The sequence below is a fragment of the Battus philenor genome, unplaced genomic scaffold (genome assembly GCF_028537555.1).
Source record: "Battus philenor isolate CCGP_79_NKW_IND1 unplaced genomic scaffold, ilBatPhil1.0.hap1 SCAF_14, whole genome shotgun sequence".
Lineage (NCBI taxonomy): Eukaryota > Metazoa > Arthropoda > Insecta > Lepidoptera > Papilionidae > Battus > Battus philenor.
In genome coordinates, this window is record NW_027181676.1 from 9,980,480 (window position 1) to 9,997,625 (window position 17,146).

Consider the following 17,146-nt stretch of genomic DNA (forward strand, 5'->3'; position numbering starts at 1 on the left):
AATGTTAAATAATTGATTAAACATTTATTTAGCCTACATGTAGTAAGAAATAAAAAGCCAAGAAGCGTAATCAAAAAATAACCATTAGAAAAACTGAGTAGGTTTCGTTTCGTACAAATCAATATGCAAATATTACATGCTTTTATAACCACTGCACCAACAATCAAATGTGTCTTTAATCTAAAAATGTTAGGTGCTCAATGGGCTATTTTACGATGTATCCGGCGGTTATGCATTTAGTTAAACTGACAAGTGATAAAAATTCAATTTAATGATAGTGAATGCTAATAAAGTACACGTAATTATTGTACACGCTATGTCAAGTTGCCCCGTGGCATAGATAGTTTGGTTTACCACGCGGAGAAATGTTTCTTATAAATAATTTCGGTAGAAAATAAAGATCATTTTTTTCGAATTCAACCGACGACACTAATAACATGCTACCTCAAGCGACTGGTTATTTATAAACGAAATTCTTAACGCCCCAGTCGATTAAAAAACTATGCTCTTTTTAATATTCATAATGCGCGCCCGTTTCGTTTAAGAACGGATGTATAGCACTCAATCGATCACCACTTTTTATTGGATCGACTCAAACACCATTGTGTTGAAGTTTATCAATAAATATGTAAACATTTACAAAAAAAACATTCAAAAGAGCAATTCTTTCTTTTGTGATGACAAGCCAGATTTACGACAGGCATATTTATATTATTAAATTAATTTCTTCAACCATAGTTATTGTAAATTAACGGTAATCATTAAAAGTGTAATAATAACATAATTAAAATATTTAATCATTTTATTATCTTTAAGTTTATCGTATAACTGAGGTAATATGTTTATAAGAAGACATTTAAGACAGTTTATGATAAAATAAGCCTCCGACTAAATGTACCTGTTCATAATAAACACTGTTTCACTTTTAAAACAAGCGCTATCATTGCGTGGGTTAAGTTGTGAGTGAACAGGAGGTTTATCTTTTAATATATATATATATAAATATATATATATATATATATATATATATATGTGTGTATATATATGTATGTATATATGTGCACCTTTGTCATTTCTTTCTCATCACGATATAGGATTTGATAAGAATATTTTCTTTAGGTCTTAAAAACTCATGAACCAATTAATTGATTTTATGAAATTACACCCATGAAAGTCAATGTAGATTACGCAAAGCGAACAGGAAAAAATTTTTGACATAAAAAAAATGACTACTATACCAAATCGCACGCGGTTCTAATTGTTTTATTTAGTTTAATGAAAACGACGTTAGCAAACTATGGTGTAATTATTCATAATTAGTATTAAGATCTCATAATCACGAAATGTTCAATATTAATTATAAACCACGTAAGTATAATCGCTTGTGATACTGATGACCGTTGGGGCCGAAAGGTTCTCGAGTGGCGACCACGAGTCGGTTGACGCGACGTGGGTAGGCCCATACCAGGTGGACCGACGACGTAAGTAGCCAGAAATTGCTGAATGTGAGGCAGCGAAAGACCGGTCATCATAGCGATCTTTGGAAAAGATCTATGCCTTGCAGTTGGTGTCTATCAAGTGAAAAAAAGAAGTATAATTATAATCCTTTTTTTTTCTTCGAAGCTAGCTCTATTGGCATTTACAGATTTACCCGATTGGCCACATTCCTGCTACATGACAGAGCGGTGAGCGTGCGTGGTCTTAACCTAGTTATCCTTAAAGCGAGGGCTTATTTATCGAGAGCTGTTAAATAATTTTTTATCGGACGATAGTCCGAATATCTATTATTTTTCATAGTACTGTGATGTAACATAGAGATAAGTGTTTTTGCTTGACTATTTGATTTTAAAACTAAATTTTAAATTTTAATTGTGTAAAATCTGATTAAAATGTTCATATGAATGCACTTGTACCACGTGAAGATGATTATGTTACCTTTAAAAATGACAAAAATTAAGATAAAGAACGGAAGAGACAAAAAGAAGATAATTTTATCTTATTATTTTCATCTAATAATATCAGCGTATTGCGGTTTCATCATCATCACCACCTTTTCAGCCGTAGCACGGCTAATGCTGATCACACACCTTCACTATAGATTTCCAATAAGACGTTGTTAAAATTAGTGAAAGAAGCTGGATGCAGAACGCTTCCTTCCAGTCCTATTGGTAATCTAAAGAGTGGCCTGATGTGATTTATTATTATAAAAATAGGATGGATTCAGCCCGCTTTTTCCGGTCACTTACACCACACTGGCACGGTATGAGCTAAACCTACAATTACGCATATTGGATGACCGGATCAAAAGACTCCGACGACGTTGCTATTATGACGCGTTCATGAAACCGAAGGAAAACATTTAGTTTTACTATTCATTTTACATCATAATACGCACTATCTCTTCAGCTAAACCAGATTATTTAATCCGGTCGCAAATGAACACATGCAATTTTTTTAAATGTTAGCAGAGAATTTTTCAATAATTGGTGAGCATTCTTGTATTATACATGAAATTTTATATCGCTCAGATTTTACAAATTAAATATAGGCTAACCTTTCAATTTATATACAGTATATACAGTATCGTAATTAATAACTTTACTAAGCATTTTGTTATTATACATATACGGGATATCCTTGACGAGAACTTTGTTAAAGTCGTTGGAACTTTGAACCGGTCTTAAACGAAATCTATGGGATGGCCTATGCTCTGCACTGGACATTCTTCGACTGGAATGATTTTTGTTCAGGATTATCCCGATTTTGTTTTTAAAATCATGTCAAGAGGTAAGGATTGGCTACGCAAAAATTTAATTAAAACTCTACGTGACGTTTTAAAATAATTCTATGAATTTTACACTCTGTGATGTTCTTTCTATTACAATAGTCACAAACCGAGTTTTCTAATTTATTTTAATGTTACCTTTATTACAAATTTATAAAAGACAGATGAAAATCATTCTAAAATAATTTGATTATTATGAACAAGAGCTCTATTTTAAAAACATTTACTCACAATTACTACTCCGTCCAATTTTTTTAAAATTTAAAGATATGCGTCACTTGACATTTTACTCGATTTCATTTTGCTTTTGATTAATGTGTATTACATCTTACATATTTTGATTTCATTACATTATTTAACTTTTGTTAATTGTAATTACTTAACACTGTAATAATATAATAATAGTTTTTTTTTTATTTTATTAGTGTTCATAAATAGGTTAATAAAGTGGATGCAAAGATATTTTAATTGCTTAGTTATGTGATAACTATTAGTATCAACGATTTACATAAATTTTAACTTGTTCGATAAAATCAAATATTGATGAAAATAATTTTCTGCATAAATGTAAATAAGAAAAACGCTTTGTGAAGACACCTGCAAGAAATTGAATATCAAAAACAATGTAAAAAGTTCTCATTCGAATGGTCCTTCTATAAACCTCTTTGCATAAACCAAATGTAAAAGCCTAATGGAACCGCCTTTATAACTTATTGCGAATTAATACGGACAACTCAATTAATGCCTGTATGAAAGAGCAATTCGCGCGTTAGAATGTGTTAATACTTCTCCAGTTCTTGAAATATTTATTTACGTCCGTAAATAGACTCTAGCCTTAATGTCACATTTATATTTATTACTTTATCAAAGTAAGATATTTATAATTACATGCATCACAACTTTTCGGTTAGTTTTGCTGGTGAGAATGTCAATAACCTTTATCCATTATGTAATTGTGTTGAATATATGAAAAAGAAAGAATAAAAAAAATGATTTCAATCTCGATTTAACTCTTTTGTACACCACACCGCCTGTGCTTTCACACAGTACCTTGTTTAATAGCAAATAATATCTTTAGAATTTTCTATTAAAAATAATAAATACAGATTTAAAAAAAAGATTATCGTTAGCGCTTTTTACACGATCACAGACGTAGTCTACTTATTATGAAGGAATATAATAAGCATCATATCCTTTCAGCCCTTAAAAAGGCACTTCCCTCTCCAAACGTGAAAGACCACCTAACCTGAGGGAGCTCGATACCGAGGGACAGATCCGGACCGCGGTACTGTGCTAATTAATTTATTGTCACGTACGTTCTCATCGCTTTCCGCGTTATTGTCCGGTTCTTTTGTAGCGCCTATAATGGATAATATGGGTGTCACATGCAGACATGTTAGCGTGAGTAAAGATAGGTCAGTGCTAATTCTTCAACCCGATTAGAAAATAGTCTGAATAACCGTATAGTGTGTTAAATAATTTAATCAATGCAATAGAATATTAATAAATTTGTTAAAATCTATCCATCCTTTATATTAAAACAAAAAACTATAACAAAATACTATACAGATATGTTATATTATAATATTACTATTACTTTTACATCATCAGGGTCGCTGGAAGTCGCTGGATGCTAGTAATTGTGGTGATCATTGAGGGTTACCTATGACTTGCAGTGGGCATCTAAGAGTTGATAAAATTATGATGATGATAGAAATATGCTGGACTGCTAGTTGGCCTCCAGCTGTCGCAATTCCGCTTTGCGAACTTTATAAATGCTCCGACAACCAGCCTTACGGTTGGAATTTCATAAATTTCATTCTTAGCTTACTTTTACTATTATACTCGAATACTTATACTTAGTTTTAAGTCTATAAGCATTATGATTCCAGAGATATCGTGATGAGTCAGTATTTTGGTGAAAGTTTCTTATATATATGAATACTTATAAAAATATATTACAGAAAATTAAAAAAAAACATGGGCTAGAGTCAAACAAAAAATTAAATGTCTTAACCTTTAAGTTTACAAATAAGGGACAATAGTTAACGGTACACATGGACTTAGTATAAATTATCTCTTACAAAACATCCTAAAAAGGAACAGTTCAACAAATCTCTCTTATTGCGCAAGTAACTACCTTAACATATTCGCTTTTTATGAGCTACTCATCACATTAGTTGGACAACATATACTGTCACAATTTGTTGCACAAACGACTAAAATAAATAATAGATCGAAAATATCATTATACTTTAAACATCATACATTTTTTTAAGAATGTATTATAAAATGAATAATGTGTTTTGATTACAAAGTAACAATGGCCAGTCCATCATTCATACTATTTAACGTTCAAAAGCGAGACTACATAAAGCAATGAAATAAGAAAATTATACTCTCTAGAAAAATATTGTCCTTGGCGTTCCAAATAACCCACCTACACAGTTGCGTGAGTAAAAGTCGCTTTCCAAACACAATCGAGTACTGTGACAAGTCAACAATAACCGGCTATATAAAATTAGTGCGTACAAACATTTCTCTCAGACAGAAAATTCACTTGACTTTGGGCAAACTCTTCAACTTGCTACTTAACTATTTAACAGCGGTACATATTTCACAAATACTGCACAACAACTAAATTTACACCTTAAAAATTCTCTCTAATAACGAGTTACAAAATATAGTTTATATATTTACGTATATGCCATTTATGTATATATTATGTCTTCCTCATTTAAGATTTCTTTATGTGTAATTATATAATAAGTATAGAAATTACCATGTATATGCAGCATAGGTTCATTTAACTTATTAACTTTCGTACAATAATTAGACGCTTGCCTCCTGATTATCTCTACACAACCTTGGGTATACTAATAGAGAATGCCTGAAGACATTAGGTCCGCTATTACACAGATTGTAAAAAGGGTATATAAATATTTAAATAATGACAACAGGTTTAATAAAAGACAATATTCAAAACTTTTTAAAGAAATTTAAATCAAAAAACTTCTCACTTCGCATTTTTTGCAATTAGCGATCTCAGTTGTGTTTTTAAAACTTTAGTTTTTATTTCATTCGACATTCAAAAGACAAATTAATTGGCTTCGCTTTGATATTTTCTAAAGTGATGGATGTTTATTGTTCGAATAGATATTCCAATTTTTTGTTACACCTGAACTCCTTTAAGAATTACTAAAAGTTTTGCTAAGATGTTAATAAAACAAATTAAAGACAAATATATATTCAACATTATAATATTACGTTTTTTAATAACCATTAAGTAAAAATGTTTTTTTTTGTTATGAACAAACACACTTAGAAATAATTATAAGATAAGATTTAATAAAATTGATATGACAGTCTACTAAAACTTCAGCTGCATAAACTAAAATGCATTTCTGTAAATATTGAAAGATTTGAAGTCATATATTAAGTGTCTAGGATAAATCGTAGAAAACATGTCTTCGTGAGACCACCTGCAGTAAAATAAATGATAATTGCAATAACTTCTGTTTTATTACATTTACACTTCGATTTAACGGCTGATATCTTACTGTTTACTTCGTCTAACAGTGAAGCAATTAGAGTTTCATAAGAATAAATAATTTTTAAAACTTTATTATAATTACAAAATAGCCCATTTGTTGACGCTGATAAATTGAAATGATAATTAAAATTAAATGTTACTGCATGAAAATTATTTTTATTTATATTTACCGTAGCCTTGACTCTAAATTCATTTAGAAGAATGTCACAAGATAAAGTTTACACTCCTTTACCAGTCAACTGCGTGCGCTTATCAAACTAACATGTCAATTCCGAAAAGTCAATTGAAGAACAATGTTCGTTGTCAATATTGCGAACACTTCAAACACGTCCTTGGAGAGGCAAATATAGGGCCTAGACATTATAGACCACGCGGTCAACAGTCTACTGAATGGAATGGCAAATAATTTTGTTTTTCATACACAAATAGTTTTTACCCGATAATACCCACAGATTCGTGGAATTTGTGATAAAGTACTAAAGGCGCTTAGCCTAAACTTCTTTCATCATCATTATTATAAAAGTCGATATGCTAACTACAAGGCATAAACCTCTCCAATATATCACATTCTTGCGTTCTACCTACGCCGTGATTATCGGTATGTCGGTTGCACTAGCGATTAAATTTCTTTATATTAACAAAACTCGGGGCTTCCCTGCAACCGCGGCGTGGTCCGTTATATTACGGGTATAGATTAGACAGCTGTCATACTCTTAGACGTTTCATGCGGATGCTTCATGACGTAACTGAGCATAGAGGCCCCCGTATGTGAGCCACGGCATTAGCTAAGAGTCCAAAAGCGTTTAACATTCCGAATAAAAAGGCGCAAGAGCTTGATCAGACGCTCATATCAATAACCATTGTTCGATCAAACTAGGATGTGCACCAATAAAATGGAAGCTGTACAGGTTCTATTGAAAATCTAGGAATTATGCATATTTTCAGCCTAAAACATCTTATGATTGAAATTATGTTGATGGCTTGACCAGATCGATCCATTCGTGTCAAAATGGGATAGCCGAGAAGTCCATATGATAGATGCATAAATACATTGCAAATGTAATAACGACCACAAGAAATGTTTATTTATGTTGATATATATCACGTCTACTCCGAGAAGAATAGCCCACTAAGAAAAAGAAAATCATAGATTTAATAATACATATTTCATTTTAACATACAATAATAATAATAATATTGAATATTATCTGTATAAATTTGTTTACAATGAACACCTACGATTATAACAGTAGTAGTAAGAAAAAATGTCTACCTTCCAATTCGTCTAGACATGTCGTAACTCGGTAATTGTAATATGAAACTGAGCGTTGGTTTAAACAATACGAGCGTGCCCACGCACGCTATTTTTTTATTGTTCATTCGAACTGTAGAGGATTTCTTAACGTGCGAATAAAAATGAGTCAAGTTTAAGAGTAACTTAATTATGCTGTCAAAGAGAACCGAAGGTTGGTTATAATATATACCTTACTCATATATTTAAAAGCTCACTTTTAATTTACACATATATGTATAGTAGTACCCTTTTCGGACAAAACAATATTCCAACAAAGAATATTCCAACCTTTTTTATTTCTTACCTTGCCTAGTTGTTATTAATATTTAATACAGAGTCATAACATTACGCACAGTATGATTGGTTACAGATGTAAAAGCTTTAACCCTTAATTAGGCGCATGGGGTCAGGGCCGCTTGAAATTCAAAAAATAATGGCTTACAGTCTTCAGAGCGTACTAACGCTCTTTCTAGCTTCCTCACTCCCCGCGAGGTACGCAAATTAGTCGCATCCAGAACATTAACTCCTGCGCCCACATCGCTGTCCTTTAGAGAGCTGACCCCATGCGCCCAGTTACGTTCCATTTTTTGGCAAAGATAAGTTTTTACTTTTGTGATTTTTTTTGTGTTTATATTAGTATATTGTTTACTATTTATCTTTGTATGTGTCTATTTTGATACGGTATGATTTCTTTATGTATTTTTGTGTTTTTTTCTATGATTTTTCTTTTTTTTGAATTGAAATGCCTAACGACAAACAAGTATTGCAGTGGCTGGATGAAGTGCTTGATGAAGAGTAAGATGTTGCTGGTTCGGATTCGCAAGACGAAACTTTAAACGATGCTGTCATTGATAGTGCTCTTAATTCAGAAAGCCAAATTGAGAAGTCTGAACATATCCAAGACACCCCTGTATCAAATGAAGATAATTATTTTTTATCTCGACATACTCAGAGAAATGGCCCGAAAGTGAAATGGTGTAAAGTACCACCATCGAACGCAGTAAGGACCCGAGCACAAAATATTATTTTACATTTACCTGGAGTATAAACATACCTGGCATCAACCCATTTGTCATACACAAAGCGAATACTGAGAAGACTTTGACATATATAAGACGGATTTTCTTGAAGAAAATAGCTGCGGCATTTGTGGAAGATCACCAAAAACGTCGCATACAACTACGTGCTGTACCAGCGACAACAAAAAGAAGGCTCCATTAAGTTTATAATGTGAAAAACTTGGGTTTATCAATCGACAGCTAAGCGCGGGCGCTGTTCATCATGTCCTAGAAAGGACGACAAAAAAGTGCCAACAAAATGTTTCAAGTGTCGTAAATTTATTTGTCAGCAACACTCAAGGATGTACTGCGTTGGATGCAGAACAGAAGATTCCGCTGATGAGGCTGAATAAACTTTATTTCTTAAGTTGATCTCGGCTATGCCAAAAAAATTAGTTTAAAGAGAGGTTCACTGTTTTGTTTTTTTTTTTAATATTTTTAATATCATAGTAAGTATTTGTTTCTTAAAGTTAAGTATATTAAAGAACTTTATTAATTACTATAGAAATCCATTAAGTTTAGTAGTTTTTGGTACTCTTTTCTCAATGTTTTTTTGGGGTCATGTAAGACCCCATGCGCCTAATTGAGTGATTTTCTTAATGCGCCTAATTAAGGGTTAAAGGAATGAATGTATTGCTTTTGTCAATCTGTAATCTAAAAAAGTCAAAAAAACTGTAATAATTTATCATTTGCTGTGAATCAATATATGGTACACCCTTTCTAAAAACTAGTACTAAACTTCAGAAATATAACCTAACGCGATGATAGTATACTAAGAAAATCGTTTTTAAGTTAACAAGATATTAAAATTAATTATTGTTTACTATCTGTCTCTGCAGATTTAGTATCGCCAAAAGTTATTGGCCAGTAGCATTCCAAACATAACATAAATTGATGTTATATTTTTCAGATTGATCCCTTTTAAACTTTTATACCTAAAAAATATCACACTGTATACAGAAAAAGAAGCTCCCGCTTAAGAAGAAATATTTATTTCTTCGGCTTAATTCAAAACATTACCCTATATCACCTGATGAACTGCCAAAATGTTATTAGATACATCAGGAAGGAAAAAGTAATATGTATGCTAATATTTGTTCTATTTACATGATAACGCTGTATCGTAAGCTTCTCTGAGATGTCTTAGTACGCATCGACTGTTTAGTAAATAACAGAACACAACATCTTAATAAATGAGTTGCTGCTTATTTTTTTTGACAAAAAAATTATAATAATACTACTTGTCAAGAAAAACTTTTTTATAAAATATTTGAAAAACATATCTTTTTTCACACTATGTTTACTTTATTGTTTTTAATAAAAATAGCATGTATGATCAACGTCAAGTATTTTCTAAAATATCTTTGATGTATTACCAGAACAAAGTATGTACTATAAAATTCGGGACTTTTCTCATTGGTTTGTAATGACAAGATAAGGATGCGGTTACACGAGGAAAAATATCAAACTACATCTGTCATTTGTGAGACATGTTCTTTTGCTTTCATGTTCATTGTTTTCCCTTCGAGTACGCGTGTTTTTGGACTAATTTTTATTTAATCTGCAATTTGGTGTATTCCTATTTTGACTCTGATTAATCTGTGATTCACTTACAAAAGTATGTCTATCTAACGAATTTAATGCGTGCTCAGAGAACGGGGAAAAGGTGAATTAGATACAATCACATGCAGAAATAAAAAACACATTAGTATATGATCTATTTGAAATCAAATAATGTTACATTCCAGTAAATTTAGCACATTGTCGTGATTTTTTAAATAAACTAAATATGCAAACATTTCAGGTCGTTGTCAAATGTTCTATGTTATCTTGCGTACATAACGAGTAACCAATGTCAGACATCATTCATAACTTCCATGATATGAACGTTAAATATTGACAGTAGATCATTGATTACATTATAAATTAATTTTAATGCAATTTATAAAATTGTGGAAAGCTTTAAAGTTTTAAGACTGTACTTCTCCATTTTTACAGGTAATGTATACGCTTCTAAAAACTGTCAAAATACATTTTTAGCGTCGCACCATATTGTAAATGATTTCATAGAAAATAGCTTATCTAGGGAATAAGGTGTTTCCGTTTAGGCTATAATGATATTAATTAAACGCGTAAGTTTATGTTTTTTTTAAAGAAATTGTCCCTCTGGTTGCTATCGTTTATTCGCCTCAGGTCTATGGCATTTATTTTCCAACCAGGTGGTTGTCATTTCGAAGGTAATAATAGATATAATCCATCGTAAGTCGAATAAAAGAAGTTTAATTTGAATTTGGAAAGTGTAAACGTGATCAGTTTTTACATTTTCATAATATAATACATCCACAACATAATATTCCCATATATTAAAATATACCGTTTATTATGTGACAGTATACGGTAGAAGAAAAATCAAATATTGCGTTGATTCTTAAACAGTTTAGATATTTTAAAATATTACAGAATATTAAAATGTTAAACATGTAACTGCACGCCGCTACAGTTATTGTTTAGAAAATATTTATTAGCTAATGCGGCTCTTACTCTGTCTCAAAGCTCACATTCTAACTTCCATATGGCCATAAAAATGTCATATTTCTTACAAAGAAAACTTGGCTGTTAATCATAACAATAAAAGAACGACGTTTGACGTGAAACTTTTTGAGCGAACAAAGCTAAAGCACATAGAGGCGAGTAATGAAAGCCGCGTCATAAATCCAATGGCAAGCAGCCACCGCGAACAGAGGTTGTCCGGTGAATTCGACGGAACTCGTGGAGATGTTTTATGTCCTTTACATTGATGAGCGTTAAGCAGAAAAGGTCGTAGGGCTCAAGTAAATGCGCGGTGCGCGTGGATAATTGCTAACCACCGACACTACGTAAATTCTATACATAACTGTACTGCGCTTTATATTATCTACAGTAAGAACAACCTGAGAAATTAACTCGGTATTAGAAGTAACACTGTCATAAATTCTACAACCAGTAATTCAAGATACTTTTTTTGTTAAATTTTACGAAGAAGATGAAATAAAACGATAATCAATGCACTAAAAATACGTTCATTCCTCATTTAATATTCATCCAATCACTGCTAAAATCACTGTATAATATTATTTTACTAACATTTATAGGATATTTCCAATTTCATTTTTTACCTTGCTTTTGTACTTTATCCACAAAATGGAGGTTTATATCGAATACAGCAAGGTTCGGCAATGCCGGCGCATTATTCTTTTGTGACAAAACAAACAATACCAACTTAAGTGGCAAACTACATAAACACATTACAGTTGTAAGATCGAAAGAAAAAAACAAGCTTTTGATTGTTGGCTTAGCTTAAAATTAATACAGGCAAAGTAAAAACAGTAAAAACTATTACTTAGCAGCGTACTGCGGAGTAGCTCAATACCCGCTAATATTTGGTAAGGGATAGTTATTTTGTATTTTATAGCTGGCCGTTACTGCTCCTAATTTACGTAATGAAAGATATTTTAATACAAAAGTGAGAGGGATAGTGTTCATTTCCAATAAAGTCCAATCTAATCAAATCTGCGATCGCAAACCTGCTCAGTGGCTACGTTTATGGCGAACTAGTAAACGGCATTTACCAATAAAAAATACATGTTTCTTTCATCTTCATCATCATTTCAACTATTGTACATGAGCTTCTCTCATAAATTTCCCTTAAGGCCAGTAAAAAACGGCCGGCATGCAAAGTTTTCCGATGACTTTAACAAGATCATCTGTCCACCTTGTGGGTAGACAATCTACGCTGCGCTTGAATACGATGGACCAGCCATTGTCTCCATTGCCAAACCTTAAACCTCCAGACGCCACCTCTTCTTCACGCTGTGAAGCCAGTCCATAGCCAACCACTTGCTTATCTCTTGGACTTTTACAGTTAAATTTGTTTGCCTTCAGATCTTTTCATTTTTGATTCGATGGCTTAGATAAATTCTGAGCATAGCTTAGTTTTATTTTTATTTTAAATATCTCAAAAAAAGGATTTCATTAAAAATAAATAGACAGCATATATAACAACAGATTATAAAATTATTAAAAACAAAAAATTTAAATAATTAGGAATATTTCTTTTGCAACAAAACAAAATCAGGTAATAACACTTAACTAATAAATACACTGCAATATTTACGTCCTTAAACGTTTTATATAAGATATTAGTGAGAACGTGGCTACAAGAATTACATCAAACACCCTGTGCTACCTGGGTGGTGCTAAATGAGTAGCAACGCTGAGCATTGGACTGCGGTCAAGTAACCTGACAAGCTTCAGTGGCACAAAAGTTTGGTATTGAATCTAAGAAGAAAGTACTTTTAGTATATCCTAAGAATGTTGACCACCTCGAACCAACACGTAGTGATAATAGGGATGGAGTTTTTTGTTGGGCGCTCCGACTATCACTTGACCTTAGAACGAATCTAGCTGTAAATCTGTGATTCGATAGGCGAGTTTCAGAAACTGGTGGCAAAACTAATTCTGTATCACCATGGAAAAACATAAAATTAATTTACTAACGAGTGTTAGTAAATTAATTTGAAAAATGAGTGTTTTTTATAATAAATAATAAAAATGAAATGAGTACTTACGTGTATACAGTTAGTAGCATCCAGCACTGGAGTCGCGCGCTGGGAAGCCACGTGACGTAGCGACCAGTCAGCGCGCAGTCGATACAAGATGCAATATAAAGCATACCACCGCAGTGGCGTTTGAAGCACGCTCTTCACTACTAGCTTGTTTCTTTACTTCTGCTATTGGTAACTTATTATTGCTATCGCTCTTCGATTTGTTACTATGACTAGTTTAGTTACAGATGTTTTGTTTGAAGTATAGATATTCCTAATTTTTAGTGGTTCTGTTTTTTTCGAATGTGGCCGAATAATTCTTCAAGTTTATGGAAATTTAAAAAGTCATCTACTTGTCTAGGCACCGGCTGTCGTCAGCCGAGGTGAAGCTGATGTATTTTGGAATGAAGAATACGAAGACCGAGGCGACTTCTCTAAAAGCACACCCCAGCATCTTTTTGTCACAGTTTTTATAATATCAATATTATTTAATATTAATCAATTGAAGTTCCTTAAAATTGTACTATTATTTCACTACGACTTTTCCACATTGTTCCTGAAACAAGAGAAAAAACTAATTAAATGATTATAGTTATTTGTGTAATTAAATTTGAAATCGAATTGTGCTAAAATAAAACGAGATATAAAGTTAACCAAATCGAACAAGCGAAGACTTTCCAAGCATCGTCATAAATAAATCACACCTTCACAAAACCCGGGCCCTTTTGTTTAAATGCTACCAAGACATACAAAAACTTTTATTTTTCTTGCATGTTAAACGCAGAAAAAATCAAGTCGGGCGAGAATTGTGCAAGATCACAACAGAAAATCATTAAACAAACCCTCTGCCAGGAATTGAGGTGTTTATTATAGCGGCCGGCGTTCGGAGTTGTGCGAAAAAAAGTAAGAATTCAGGTAAAATTGAACGTTTTTTGCACCACGTGGAACTTATTATGCAGGATTTATGTCACTTTTTGTGAAGTCCAAACTAATTATTGTTATCTGCTTTCTGCTTGACCATAGCTTTTTCTATGGAGCAATAATAGCCCACTAATTCTCATGACACCTCCGAAGTTAAACCGTCAATCGGCTCGCCTTACAATGCTATTGTAATGACGGACAAAGCCACCCGCGCTGCCTACTGTACTTGAACGTTTGTATTATTCACACTACCGATGTCCGTTTCGACGCACAATTCCCTAGCTTCTACATTTATGACTCCGCAGTCATTCTCACGCGGGCCACTAATTAATGGTTCGATCCTCCCTGACCCACTCCTAATTACCATATTGCTGACTCACTCCAACTCTGCTAATGGGAAAGGGATTGCAAATTTGGATTTTTTGAGAATCGCATCGGCGTGCAGCAAAGGGGAAAATAACAATAAAACCTCGAATATAGAACAGCAATCCGAGCGTGGGGGTTATTATTTTAGCCAACAAAGTAGAAAACCATTTACAATAAATCATTTTGAATGCTTTCTTGGTTGCCGTGCGTCGAGCGGGCGACGCAAAGGGTGATTCCGTCCAAGTGTACATAAATAAAGGCAAGGATTCCGTGTGCGGATCTCAGGTACATTCGATTACGTGTTAAATACATTGAATATGTTAAACTGGAGACGATTGAGCTATCCATTAAATATTTTAATAATTAAATACGATAACACCGCTGGAAATCGCGTGACATTAAATCTAATATATCGATCTGTACTCGATTTTAAATCGGCCAATATAAACATCAACAGTTAAATATGTCAATAGTGCTTTTCTAATCGTAAATTTATGTATGTCCAATAGTTAACACTTATTAACCTATTCATATAATTTTTACTTCTAATTCTAAATTACTATGAAATTAGGTTTATAATTTGTTTATAAAATGTGGATGGAATAATGCAGGAAACGTAAAAACAAACAAACTACTATTGTTAAGGAATATTGGAATCGTCATAAAAACAATTAATACAATATTCTAAATATCATTTAGTTAGGGTTGTATTTATCGATTAATTTTCTGATAATGAAATTGTCCGTGCTAATGCATCAAGTAATCATCGGGGTGGCCCCAATTCCTGACCTCGTTTTAATTAAGGTCGTGAATTCAACTCTTCGCAGCTATTGGTAAAGTGTTGATTATAATTAATTTTATAAAATACATTTTCCTTATTGTAGTATATCCAGCAGTAAGAAGTCTGAAGTGTTTTGCTAATTCTCACGGATCGTTGCAAACCACGCCGTAGCGAGCTAAAAGACTGTATGTTCAGCGATTCATATGAATCGGATAAGTTACGTAATGCCTATATTAAACTACTATTGGCTTTCATCCATATATTATGAACCGGAGATAAAGACGTAATGGATATTTTATAAAGTGGAAGATTGAGAATTTTGTTTAAATAGAATAATCCAATATATTTCCATTTTTCAGGCATTTTATACCATAACGCTGCTAATTTTTAATTCAAAATATACTCTGAGCATCACAATCGCGCTTTATAACTCTAGTTAATTTGCTAATAGAGTTCTATTTAAGGTAGGTACATGAAATATATGTACTTATATGTGTATATATCTATACGTTGATTATGTTGGTACCGTCTTATATGTATTAAAGCAACTTCTAGCCAAGAAAACGAACAGCCCATTCAACCGTTTTCATAAAAAAATCACTTAACATGTTGAATGAAATGTTGAATCGTTGCAAACTGTTCTACGACTTTTTTTGCTTTTCATTCGAGCCTTTGCTTTTGTATTTTATTGTTAAAAAGGTAAAAGTTTTAAATATCTCCTAATGAACACTACATTATCAGAAATATTTCTAAATTAAACATAAATCTATTAACAAGTAATTAATTTATCTAAAAAGAATATTCCAATATACCTTTACTTCTTGTACATCTATTCTTATTAAAATATTTTCAATCGAATTGCAAGATGTTCACCGAAAAACAAAAGAGACATAGCAAATAAAGTATATTAACTTGGGGAGAGAGAAGCTGCAATCGCAGCATTCGGCTGTTATTCAACAAACGAAAAACATTTTCTGTCTGAGAGAATAGTGAAAAGCTTTATATTGAAAAGTATTATATCTAACTCGTACAGACACAGATCCTAAATAAATGCATTCTAGAATAAAGCGTCCAATTTTTGTTAAAAATAAAGGCTTTATTTTCTTTTAGAAAATTTTTAGAGCTGATCATTTTACTTCAATAGTAAATGCCCGTAACTTACTTCAGATGTTATAATTTCATTATTGTAATACAGTGAAATAAAATATAAATCTGGTATAAATGAATATGACCATTTAATAAAAAAAATAATCTTAGATCTGAAAAAAGAAAAATAAAATGAATTTAAAAAAAAATTAATAATAAAAAATAATAATCGCAATTCACATTATAATATCCGAATGTTTTCGATTAACAAAACTACCTCATATTAATGAAAAAAAAATCAGAGAAAATACTTTTAACTTTACTAGCACTGTTTAAAATATTAAACATGAAAAGTTCTAGCATGGCAAAAGGGCCCTTAACCTTGAAAACGTAAGTGTATAGCGCTCACATTTTTACCTGAAGTTTTTTTTAAATTGCTGCGATTTAAAAACTATTTATTTTAATAGAGTAATATTTAATTTATCTTTTATGTTGTGGTGGTCAATTTTATGGAGTAGCAGTAAGGAAATGTTTAGAGTTAATAACAGTGCAAACTTTTGGACTTAAAATTTGGCTATGACTTTTATATCTTATTCCATTACCTCAATTTGAAATAAATTTAATTTGATAATTAAATGACACTGTTTCACAAAATCTTATTACGACATTATAAAAATATTATACAGTAGCCGGCCCTCAATATTTTCCATTCAAAACAA

At 32.0% G+C, this 17,146-nt stretch overlaps 1 protein-coding gene across 1 annotated transcript in view; it reads right to left on the minus strand.

Annotated features, from left to right (window-relative positions):
* ths (thisbe) overlaps positions 1-17,146 on the minus strand; it is a 103,489-nt gene that overhangs the window by 78,621 nt on the left and 7,722 nt on the right. Inside the window, exon 2 of the mRNA XM_068777777.1 lies at positions 13,298-13,829. Within this exon, the coding sequence (XP_068633878.1) occupies positions 13,298-13,401 (104 nt within the window). The 5' untranslated portion in view covers positions 13,402-13,829. The remainder of the gene's footprint in view (positions 1-13,297; positions 13,830-17,146) is intronic.